This window comes from Condylura cristata, unplaced genomic scaffold, assembly GCF_000260355.1.
Source record: "Condylura cristata isolate star-nosed mole 26May11 unplaced genomic scaffold, ConCri1.0 scaffold00005, whole genome shotgun sequence".
NCBI classification, from domain to species: Eukaryota; Metazoa; Chordata; class Mammalia; order Eulipotyphla; family Talpidae; genus Condylura; species Condylura cristata.
This window is the reverse complement of record NW_004567106.1, coordinates 59,232,480-59,245,209: the sequence shown is the minus strand read 5'-3', so window position 1 is coordinate 59,245,209 and position 12,730 is coordinate 59,232,480. Positions and strand designations below refer to the sequence as shown.

The 12,730-nt window shown below is 37.6% G+C and overlaps 1 protein-coding gene and 1 pseudogene across 4 annotated transcripts in view; one reads left to right on the top strand and one right to left on the bottom strand.

The window, feature by feature from the left end:
- The window catches only part of TNPO3 (transportin 3), a 73,991-nt gene that overhangs the window by 34,974 nt on the left and 26,287 nt on the right, over positions 1-12,730 (top strand). For all 4 annotated transcript variants that reach the window (XM_004677028.2, XM_004677030.2, XM_012720989.1 and 1 more), the window contains 7 exons: positions 1,017-1,192; positions 3,186-3,324; positions 4,929-5,075; positions 6,676-6,783; positions 8,635-8,726; positions 10,305-10,444; positions 12,356-12,547. In XM_004677028.2, coding sequence (XP_004677085.1) covers positions 1,017-1,192; positions 3,186-3,324; positions 4,929-5,075; positions 6,676-6,783; positions 8,635-8,726; positions 10,305-10,444; positions 12,356-12,547 — 994 coding nt within the window. The remainder of the gene's footprint in view (positions 1-1,016; positions 1,193-3,185; positions 3,325-4,928; positions 5,076-6,675; positions 6,784-8,634; positions 8,727-10,304; positions 10,445-12,355; positions 12,548-12,730) is intronic.
- On the bottom strand, positions 1,438-3,092 carry LOC105853215 (annotated as a pseudogene).

Below are 12,730 nucleotides of genomic sequence, written 5' to 3'. Positions count from 1 at the left end.
AAAACATAATTCTTGTTAAAGTCAAAGGAGTAAATTTTAACAGTGAGTGTATGTTAGTCTATTTTTCTATCTAAGAAACGCTTAATGAATAATTTGTGTCTGTGTGTTATTCTCTCCCTACCTGTGTAGCTTTTTTCTCTCTGGAGATTCTAAATGTCTCTGTTTTTTTATTATTCACAATAGTTAATTTGCCTTCACTAAATATATCTATCTCTCAACTATATTCTCCTAAGTAAAAATCCTGGAGGCCTTTCTCTTTGAACTTTCTGATCTGTTCTAATTTGTATCAGTTGCTCTTTAGGTCTGCTTGCCAGCTATCTTCCCTTTTATTAGACCTCTGGATTGGACTGTTACTTTGGTGGTGCAGGGACTAAGGAAAGTGGGTGGGGTGACAGGTGTTTGAACCTGCTAAATAACCTTTACAGAAGGATGTGTGGGAAGTAAACTTTCCCCTTTTGCATCCTGAAAAATAATTGTTACTTTGTTTTCATTCTTGATTGCTGTTTTTCACCAGATACAGAGTTCTGTGTTCAGTATTCCATTTCTTCCAAATTTTCAGGCATTGGCAGGCATTGCTTAATGAGAAAGTGAATAACTGATTTTTACTCCTTTCTAAATTACCTCCTCTTGTTCACCCAAGAACTTTTGTTTAAACTTTGATATTTGTTGGATGCTTTCATTTTAGGTAGTACTTACATATCAGGGAAAGGATAGAAAAGATTTCCACAGATTAAGGCAAGAAATACATGGACTGGTATGAAATATAAAACATGGATTAGATTTCAAAAGCCATAGAACCATAATTCAGGTACAGAGTCACTGATTTCCTAACATATAGAGAAGTAGTGCAAAAAAGTCAGGGAGGAGTAATGGTCATTGTCTCATTGGAGGCCATGTTGACTAGGCTGTTGTGCATTCAAAATACATATCCAGGAGCAGCCATATTTGCTCTCCTATTACTTGTATTACAGCTTAATGATCATAATTCTTAGCTCCTAATTCCTACTATCTCCCAGCAACAGGATAAAACCTCATCCAACCTACATGAAGCTGCTTCAGACTGTGTGTGCTCAGCTCTGTATGCCATTGAGAACGTCGAGACTAACTTACCATTAGCCATGCAACTGTTTCAAGGGGTCCTCACGTTGGAGACTGCCTATCATATGGCTGTGGCACGAGAAGATTTAGACAAGTGGGTATTTACAGTGGTGGCCCTGTGTTCATACCCAGTTTGGTATTCTTTTTTTTTTTTTTTTTTTTTTTTTTCAGTTTGGTATTCTTTTAAGTCACTTTATTAATGTATCTTTTGTAACTCTAAATATACAAACTGTCATAAAAATACTCTGATTATACTTGTTCTTGCTCACATTTAATTTTTTATTTGACTTTAGTGATATACAATACAATATTCATTTATTTCTCTCTGTTGCTCCTACTTTACTTACTGAAAGAGAGGGCACTTTTGTAGCCTTTTAGCTTGTAGGCCACTTAAGTGAGGGGGAAGGGAAAGGTTAATTGTTCTTAAGGCTTTAATTAAATTTAGGGATTCCTTTCTTAGAGCAGCTTGTACTGTCAGAGGTTGCATGTACCGAATGATATTGTAGCAGTTGTTAAAACCTGCCAAATGGTCTCATGTCCATGGTGCAAGTTAAGTGAGGATAGCTGTAGCTGCGCCCATCTCCACAGGCAGGACTGAGTCTCAGAAATTCCTTCCAGATGAAGTACTTGGCCCAGGTCATGCATGGGCCCTTTCCAGGCTCAGGAGTAGCATCCTCAGGAGTAGTGTAGTGAAGTGAACACATTCTGAAAAGTAGTCCTCAGTCTCGAATTTTCCAGCCAGGACTTTCTCAGCAACAAGTCTCGCTGAGGAATAGAATCACAGAGATGGTGTGCAGCCATCTGTTGTTCCAGATGCTCTTGTAGAGGTCCAGGGCCTCCTGCTTAGTCTGGTTGTCCTTCCTGGTGACCATGTTATAGCTGCTGCTGGCCACCACAAAGGTGATGGCAGTTACGTTATTGAAACATTGAATCCGTTTACACCATTCATCATGCCAACTGCCCATAAGGAACTTGTAGAAATTGATTGTATCTACCTGGAACTTAGTCCCAGAGATTCCAGAAGTCAGGATGCAGCAGTGGAGCAGAGCCTCGCTCCTGGGCATTTAGTCAACCTGATTAATGATACCAGTCTTGTCCAAGAAATACTGGGCATAGTCAGCTGGTACTCCTTGGAGTGATTGTAGTAGCCTCACAGATTGTTCCACAGGGCTGTGGCATGCTCTAGACTTCAGGAGGGAAGTCACAGTCAGGAATGTTGTTCACACTCGGGGGGGATGTAGTCCACTCTAAACAGGTCCTCAGGGTTTGCCAGCTCCACTGGGGGCACCAATAGCTCATGGTGGCCACGATGGTTTCAGTAGCCTCCTTCAGGTGCTTTTTGATGCCCTGCGCTTTGGTTGCCTTCCCAGCACCATTGCTGTTGCTCCTTGCAGCCTGTGGGTGCTCTTCACTGCCCTCTCCGTTAAACCCATAAACATGCAGGATCCTTATTTGATTTATGATGGTGCTTTTGCCATATCTCCAGCCCCTCCTCTGACTGCTCTACAAGTGAGGATAGCTGGTATGGAACCGCTGGCTTTCTGGGAGCAGTTGGCTTTGGGCACAGAGGCATGTGTGCATGTGCTGACGGCTCAAGAGTTCCAGGAATCTGGAGGTGGCAGCCAGGACTGGTGCACAGCATGATGGGTGGGGTTTGGGTGGCTGGGGGGAATCTTGTATCTAGATCCCATAACTCTAATTTGGCAGCGTGGATACTCTGATGGTGTCATCTGGACCTAAAGTGGCAAATTGGATGCAACAAGGAGAGTCTGTAATCATAGAATGTAGTAATTTTTGCACTTTAAAAGGTAAGGCTCTATGAATTAGGGATGAGCGTAGAATTATCAACTGTGATTTGATGGGAATCATATTAAAATGCTCTAGTAATTGAGAATTTTGACTGATTGAGGAATCATTTGCTTATGTGTAAAAGAGTATATACTATAAGGAAAGGTGGCTGTCGTAGAGATTGTTACTCAGAGTAAATACCACATACCCCGTAGGCTGTGGAGTCTTTAACAGTGTCAGTGGTGCGTACATATAATCAGATTTCTGATTTGGTGTGCTCATTCTTTTTTTGTCTACAGAGTTCTAAATTACTGCCGTATTTTCACTGAACTATGTGAAACTTTTCTTGAGAAAATTGTTTGTACTCCAGGCCAAGGTCTTGGGGACCTACGAACTTTGGAACTGCTGCTGATCTGTGCAGGACATCCTCAGTATGAGGTAGTGTTCACTTTCTGCTAAAACCCTTGTTCTCCACATCACACATTATATTTTAGTGCCCACTCTCCAGCCTTTTATTTGTGGGAATTAATCTTATTTTTAATGTATGTAATGAGGGCTTCCTCCGTTGACACTTTTAAACGTTTTCATTGGACTTCTGCTTTGATTTCTTTTTCTTAGCTGGTTTGCTGGGTTGCCCAGTGTACTCAAAGAGTGCTTTAGAAAGAAAGCCTATTTTCTTTCTACTAAGCCCCCTCTCTAGCTTCATTTAATCTCTGGAACTAGTGCTTAAAAAGAACCATTGAATCTTAACTGTAGCTCAAGACTTAACATTTAAAATTTTCCTCCAAATTAATGATGGAAATTAGAAAGGAAGCATTTGAAAGGCTTTTAAAAATCTCCATTCCAGAATCTCTTAAGATAACCTGTCTTTTATGTTAGTTAGATTTAAAAAAAAAAACTCTTCATTTATTTAAGACATTTTAATTCATACTAACACTTAATAATCATAAAAGTGAGAAAGAATTCCCCGTTCCCAGAGAAATAATTTCTAGCATATTTGGTGTTTTATTTTGTTATTATTTTTTTAATTTTATTTTTAGTGGGCAAGACAGAAAGTGTCCGCTGTGCCATGTGGGTTAGCTCCCTGGTTGGGGATCAAACTCATGCCCATGTACCACCATCACGAAGGCCCCATATTTGATGTTGTTTTAGATAACTCTTATTTTGGGATCCCTCTTCGAATGGGAGCATAGTAGTCCTGATTCTTAACCCTTGGTCTGTTATCATACAAAAGATAATTGGTTTTACACAATCTCACGTGGCTGGCTAGATTTGGATGAAACTCTGAACATTTTGGGGAGGATGTGTAGCAATGACTACTAATCATTCCTTCAAACAGTGCCATAGATAAGCCATTGACAAAAGCCCATGCTTTTTCTTCTTTTCTTCCTTTCTTCCCTCATTCAGGAAAGCAGGTGGATAAAAGTGACATGGTTTCTCAATTTGAGGAAAATAGCTCTAAAAGGAAGTGCTCTAAATTCAGAATTCAGTATCCTGTTGGACAAACTCCCTTATGTTTAAATAAAAAATGTAGGGCCTCCCTGGTGGTGCAAGGGGTTAAAGTGTATCATTGTCAAGCAATCCACAGTCACTGAAGCACCAGTTTGTTTGATCCCCTGCCAGGGAGCTGACCCACATGGGGCAGCAGATCTCTCCTGTCTCACCCGCTGCTCCCCTCAGCAGTGTACTTCGTCAATCTGCCTGTTCTGCTACCCACTCTGTCTCTGGTGAATCCTCTCAAGCCCTGCACCTCTGACCTGAGCTCCAGTTTTTGTATGTATAAATAGTAAATCTTTAAAACACACACACACACGAAATGTAAATCCAGCTATCCTAAATGGATTGTTGGGCCTAATGTAGAAAGATAACTTGAAGGATAATAACAGATGTTCTAGAGAAAAGGTGGTTTCTTAACTGGTTCCTCTCATTTTATGTAAAAGTGTATCTGCTTTCATTTATTGCCCTCATAATAATAAAACTGTCTTCTTACTTTGTTACTTTTCTGCAGATAGACCTTTTTTTTTTTTCTTTTAATTTGACAGGTAGTAGAAATTTCCTTTAACTTTTGGTACCGACTAGGGGAGCACTTGTACAAAACTAATGATGAAGTCATTCACGGTATCTTCAAAGCTTACATTCAGAGGCTACTTCATGCCTTGGCTCGACACTGCCAGCTGGAACCAGACCATGTAAGTTCCTATCCCCTGATCGAAGGTTATGCAGAAGCTAAAAATCATGACTATTGAAATATCAGTATATGGTAAGCTAAGTAAAAAATCCAAATGTAAAATTTTATACTATTCAGTTTATAATAAGGTAACAAAGGTGGTTGGATTGAACACAAGAGTGAACTATTTATGGGAGGGTGAACTTTATATATTTATACATTATATATTTACACATTTTCCACATACACATTTACATTTGATTTATAATTTAAAAGGAAATATAGAAACAGTTTATTTGGTAGAAAGTATACTAGAAATAGAAAAGTTCAGGGGCCTCCCAGGTGGCACAAGTGGTTAAATCACAGCACTATAAAGATATCCATAGTCACTGCAGCAGGAGTTCAATACCTGGCCCGAGAGGTGATCCACATGGCGTGGCAGACCTCTTCTGCCTTTGCTTCAGCAGTGTGTTTCAGTTGATCTGCGTCTTTTGCTCCCCACTCTGCCTGTGGTGAATCATCTCATTGGCCCTGTACCCCAGTTCAGTATGCATAAATAAATACATCTTTTTAAAAAAAAAAGGAAGTTGAACTATTGATGGGCAATTCTAAGTTGTACCAGGGCTTTTCCCTATATGTTCATTGTCCTTATACTTACCCTTAACCATCTCACAATTGGTCAGCCAATTGTTGTAATAGGAAAAATTTAAGAAGCACAAAATAGAGTCTTTATTTTTAATGAAAAAGATAGGTTTGAAAGATTTCAAATACAGGAAATGTGAAATACCTCTTTAATAATTGTATGTATTCCTCCCAGTTAAATAATCTAACCTTAATATTTTACTATACTTGTTTTATGTATCTATTCACCTACATAAAATTTCTATAAAGTGTCTAAATTTCTATTCTATCATAATTCTACTGATAACATAATGACTAATTTTTGGTAGCTTCTTGAACCATAAAGGATCAGAGGCTTATTCAGGACTAAAAAACTGGACTGTATCCAGACAGGCTCATAAACCCTTAAGTTGTCACCTCTTTCAGGTCTTTTCCAATCCCTACCTCTTCAGATTTCCAACAATATGGCAAAATATAGCCTGGAAAAGAAAAAAGTGAAATTTCTCACAGTAAAGGTAGAAAGGATAAGTCATACTGATGTGATGAACTTCAAATTTTGGAAGCTCTTTATGGAAATAACCCTTTTAATTTAGGCAGCTTGGGCTTCCCTCCTGGTGCAGGGGTCAAATACACAGTGCTCACAAGCTATCGCCAGCCACTGCAACAGGTTGCTGCATCACATGACATAGCAGAAAGTCTTGCCCACTGCTCCCCTCAGCAGTGTGTTTCAGGTGATATGCCTGTTGTGCTCCACACTATGTCTCTGGTGAATCCTCTCACTCCTCCTACCTCCCTCCCCCGCCACATACGCACCTCTGGCCTGCATCTCAGTTCTTGTATACATAAAATAAATTTTTTTAAAAAATAATAATTTAGGCAGATCATCTTTTGTTCATTTCGGTCAGACTGTTCAATGATCTTATTTAAAACTTTTAATTTTATAAAGGTCAATGAAAATCTTAATGAGTTTAAAACAAGTGTTTTCTGATTTGAAATTTTAGGAAGGGGTTCCTGAAGAAACTGATGACTTCGGGGAGTTCCGAATGAGGGTATCAGACCTGGTGAAAGACTTGATTTTCTTAATTGGGTCTATGGAGTGTTTTGCTCAGGTAAGGCCATTTGGAGATTATTACTGGTTTTACGAGCCCCTTTAGTTGTGTCTTATATAAATATTTTCATCTTTTTCTTCAAGCTCAGTGACTCAATGGGACAACGGTTGTGCAGATGCCTAGCACACTGCCTGGCATATAGTCGCTGTGTTTATTACTTAGTGTCGGCCAAGCCACCTGCAGTCATAGATGACTCCATCCTGGTCTGCTCTGTCACTCTGGCTGCTCCACTTGCCCAGCTGGAATAGAAGATCATAGATAAATCTTAGAGTGTCAGGATACTTACAGGGGATTCGAACCTAAGCATGAAAAATAGGGACATATTTCAGCTTTAATAATTATGGACTAGCTCCCAGCTACTTTTAGTTATTTGGCATTTCCTTTATCCACACTTATGGTTAGATTCCTATGCAGTGTCATCCCAGAGGTGACTGTACTAGACTCATAGGCCTGTGTTCCCCGACAATCAGTAACACTTCATATCATAAGGTTGTGATCATCACCATTCCACATCACTTAACAGCGTAATTTGAGGTGGTTTTCATATCACTAGGTTGTGGGCCAATCTGTGAAGAATTGATTTTGTTACTTTGTCAGCAATACTGAACTAACCTTTTTTTCTTTTTCTTTTCTTTTTGTTATTGTAACCTAGAGCGTTTGTACATTTGGGGGTAAAATCTGTTGTTATTAAGTACTCATGAAGTTATGGCTTTTATATATTTATTTATACACACACACACACACACACACCCATAAAAAGCAAAGCAAAGTATACTGGCCTACCTTTAGAGGGCTGGAGATTCTTAGAAAGCAGATTCAGTGATAGATAGATGACTAGTGCTCAGACCAACTCTTTTCTCACTTGTTCATCTCTAGACCTCAGTTAACAGATTTACATACATTATCAGTATTATCCTTTGAGCACCATTCCCTCCCATAATACATTCTTGGGGGAGGAGTAAGGCTCTGTCATCAATTAAAAATGGGAAATGGGGGCCCTCCCTGGTGATGGAATGGATTAAAGCACTATAAAGCTATCAAAGCTACTGCAGCATGAGTTCAATCCCCAGCCAGGGAAGTTACCCACATGGCACAGCAGACCTCTCCTGACCTGCCTGTCTGTACATCTGCCTGTTCTGCTCCCCACTACACCTGGTGAATCCCCTCACCCCCTGCACCTCTGCCTGTACTCCAGTTCTGAATGCATAAATAAATAAACCTTTTTTTTTTTTTTAAAGGGAAATGACTTAAATAGTGTATTAAAAGGCACTAGTCAGTAGTCATCATCCACAGTAGATATGCTCTTGGAAATCTCTGGACTTGGCATCTCCAGATAATTCTGTCTGGACTTCTGTTTTTGAAACCTTCACTTTGATATATTTTGATAGGTGTTTCTGAACAGCTACTTTTTAGGAATATAATCTACATTATTTATGTTGACACAGACAGGCATATAAGCCAATGGAAATATAAACCATTGATACAGAGATTTACTTTATATCTCAATTTTAAGTATGTTTATCAGTTATTTTCAGGACCAGGAAAAGACATTCATGTAATCTGTTTTGTTTTTTCCACTAATAATCAGTTTGTGGGGACAGATGATAATCTTGTTGTACACTTAGGGACCTAAATGGCTTTATTTTACATATTAAAATAGTAGTTACTTGAAGTTAGTGAAGATATGAAAAATTAAAATAATATCCTCCTCTGGCTCTGAGTTAATTAGATTTAGAAACAAGGCTGGGGTTAACTAACAGGGTTTTTTTTTGTTTGTTTTTTTTTCATTTTGTTTGTTTGGGAATTATGTTTTCCATTTAATGGATCCGTAATCCACCTCTTCTCCTCTAGTTATATTCTACCCTGAAGGAAGGCAACCCGCCATGGGAGGTGACAGAAGCGGTTCTCTTTATCATGGCTGCTATAGCAAAGAGTGTGGATCCGTGAGTGTCTAATAAGTCTTTTGCTGAGAACTCTTAAATATCAACAAAAGGAAAATTAGGCCATTTTCCTCATCTACGATGTTTAGAAACTTAACAACCTCTTATTTCTATAATGTTGTCCAGTCATCTGACTTTCAGAACCTAGTCCAGAGTAGCATGCATTGCTGACATTCATGTTTTAGCCACATTTTGTAGAGTTAAAATTATTTTGCTCTTGATATGGAGAAAAGAATGCGGATTTCTTTTCTAGTTGTTTAGCATAACAATCCTATTTATGATCTTAATACAAATCTACAAAAATAGAACTTACTTTTGCTATGAATTTATAACTGTTACTGGTGCTGGTTACATTTTCGTGGATGGCTATCTGATCCATTTGAATTCTGTGCAGGGCCTTGATTGGAGAGGTAGTTGGGCATGTGTTTGTAAATAGTACTGGACTTCTTTCTTAGTTGCTTTGAGATCTAGTCAATGAAATCTTTCACTATTTTGAATACAGTAAGTATTCAGAGATAGATTTGATTTTCTTTATTAATAAGTACTGCTCCTGAATTACATACCATGCGATTTACTCTTAAACTGCTTTGGTAACTTTTGGAGCCTTCAGTGGCATTCTGAAGACTGTTAAAATTGCTAATATTCTAACCCATTTGCTGGTTTAAAAAAAAGCTGTATAGAGCCTTTCAATAATTATCTTAGTGCCTCCAGGAAATACAAGTTATAAATGAGAGGAGATTTTCTTTTTTTTTTTTTATCTACATTTCAAGCTAAGAATATGATTATGAATTTTCAAGAGCATGGTTATGAATTTACAGTACATATAAAGGACTTATTAGACTCATTTCACAGGTAGGAAGTGTTCTTCCTGTAATCTGAAATGAGATTTACATTTTTCATTTCTGAATTATGTTCTACCACTTTGGGGACATCCTTCACTTTTCTCAAAGAAATTTTGCCAGTGTACTTGGGGAAGTGAAAAAAAAAGTGAAGGGGAAAACATTAAGGCTTTAGAAAGTATTTAGCTAATTTAATTTTCCTTCGTGTCTGAGGTCTGGGCACCTTTCCTTTATCTCTGTAACTTCTGTTTGTGCCTTTAGTTAGTGAGCTGGCCCATCATATTCTTGAAATTTGCAATATTTTGCTGTAAGAAATCTTTGGAGAATAATTGTTAAAGAACGTGGTCCGTGGGAATCATTCATTCAGCCATACAGCAGTATTTGTTGGGTGCCCACTATGTGCCAGGCACTGTCCTACGTACTGCAGAGAGAGGAATACACAGATTCAGTAATTGCTACCTCTCCAGTATTGAGGGCCATATTTAATAGCAGAATGTGTCTTTAGACACTTTATTGGCATTCAGAAAACTGAGGAGAAGTATGCTTCTTCTGAAACAAAGATGTCTTCCCTTTTATTTAAGGATTTAACAAACTTTCTGGTCAGGTGCTCAGCACTTTTATCCAAATGGTTATTCATATGTAAAAAAATCCTTCAGTAATATTTGTGTCATTGCAGTCTTTAATTTGGCCAGACCATAGCCTTTGAAATCAGTAACTCTGGACATTTGTCTTCTGCACTCAGGGAGAACAATCCAACACTTGTGGAGGTCCTAGAAGGAGTTGTTCGACTTCCAGAGACTGTACATACAGCTGTACGATACACCAGCATTGAATTGGTTGGAGAGATGAGTGAAGTGGTTGATCGAAATCCTCAGTTCCTTGGTATGTGTTCCCTCTATAGCTGTTATTCATTTTTCTGATTTTCTTTTTCTCTCATAATTTTGCTCTGGCTTTCCTGCTTTCTTTTTTGACAGAATATTTCTAGGCCCTGAGAGTAGTAGTTTACTGTGAGTTATTTATTTGACATAACATTTATAATGTGTAGAGACTTTGGAGAAAAGACTTTTGAAAGATTAGCTCTCCAGATAGTGAAAGTTTGCTTTTAGAACTTTGTTTCAGCATGAATATTTTTGTCTTTGTTAGTCTTTGGCATGTACTTGAGCTAATCAAGGTATCTTGTAGTTGTGACCTGAAAGCTACTAATAGAATAAAGAAAGAAAGACTTTTCAGTGTTATATATATACTCTATTTAACAAGTAAGGTTTGTCATTTGAAGCTAAATAAGTACAAATTAAAATGAAGAGTGTTGGGTTATGTAACCTCTCCTCTTACTGACTTGAACAAATAATTAAAGATCATATAAAATAACTGAAATAGAAAGTGAGGTTAGAAACTTATAACCCCCTAATTTTGCAAATAAACTAATGAAATCCAAAGAGGTCAAATTATTTATCTAGGGTAATAGTATATTAAGCTTCTTGACTTTGAGGAGTGATTATATGCTAGGAATTTTAGGAATTCCCAAATTTGTGGATAGTGCTATTAAAGTTGAGGTGTTTCCTGTGCTTTTCTTATTAACATCTTTTGACTTGATTTTATTTTACATGTGATCTTATTCCTGTACACGAAACACATGATAGACATGCTCACTTCATAGTTGATCCACTTTCTAGTTCAATATAACATTAAAATTTTTTTTTCAAAATGCTGTTTTTCTGAATCTTAGATTTATTCACTTCCATTAACTGGTACAGCATTTGTTTTCTTTTTAGAACCATTTCCCACACAAACAGAATGGGTTCGATTTATTTGTTGTTAAACCTTATGATTCAGTACCACTTTGCAGTCTCATTCAAATTTGTGCTTCAGCAATTACACAAATTGCTACATGCCCATACTTAGAATAGTCAAAACCACAAATATTCAATTTGATAATCATAAAAGTTTATGGTATCGGAGGTCCCTGGAGTGAGTTCTGGATTATAGATTATCTAATTCCTTAGGCTAAACAGATTTTTTTTGTGGAAGGGCCAGAGAATTAGTTAATATTAGACTAGCAATGAGGTCAACTTTTTTAAATGGGCATTAACACATTGTGCTTTTGATTGCCTCAGTTCTTTTCTGGCTCTCTACAAGGTTACTTACTGTGTGAGTTTTCTTAGAGCTTTTCCATAGACAGGCATTTTGTTTTTATAAAGGAAGGTTGGAGATAAGTAGAATTTGTCTCATGGAAAGTCACCTTTATAATATCATACATTTTCTTGAAACACATTTGGCAAAAGTAGAAACATAATTAATTCATCTAGAAGTGCTGAGGATTCACCAGCATGTTTTTAAGGCCTTTTGTAAGTGCAAGAAGCAAGTATAAAAGTGTTAGTTTTAGATAACTTTAATTGTTCTGATTAGTAATGTATGCTGTTTTTACCAAATGATTCATTTATGAGGATAATGGTAACTCTCTGAGCTTTACATCCTTTCTTACATTGACTCTGTTCTTCATGCTTGGATGGTGATACCTGTCACTGGGTTTCAAACTGTGTTTCATGAAGTCCTAGCAACAACCAGCAGCTGATTGCCATAAGGAAAGAAATAGAAGATGAATAGTGTTACTGTTAGTGAGATCAACTCCATTTTTTATATGCTGGGATTTGAACATTTGTTTTTTTATAACACATTTCATTTTAAGAAAATGTTTCTTTTGCTTACACCAAGTAAAAATGCAGACTTCTAACAAACTATACATTTTCTTTGAGTTTTCAAATGTTTAATTTCTATGGTTTTTCCCCCCCCCAGACCCGGTGTTAGGCTATTTGATGAAAGGTCTGTGTGAAAAGCCTCTGGCTTCTGCTGCAGCCAAAGCCATTCATAACATTTGCTCTGTTTGCCGAGATCACATGGCTCAGCACTTTAATGGACTCTTGGAGATTGCCCGTTCCCTTGATTCCTTCATGTTGTCTCCAGAAGCTGCTGTGGGCTTGCTTAAAGGTATTTGTTTAGGATGTTTGCCAACAATAGTCTTCTTTAATCCATTTCTTTGAATTAACCTACCCCAGCCACATCCATTTTCAGTTGACTTTGTAATGGGAAGGATGACTTTTTCTCTCAGAAAGAAGGGTACCGATTATGTGTCTGTACATTCTTTTCTTAGAATATTCTTTTTTTTTTTTT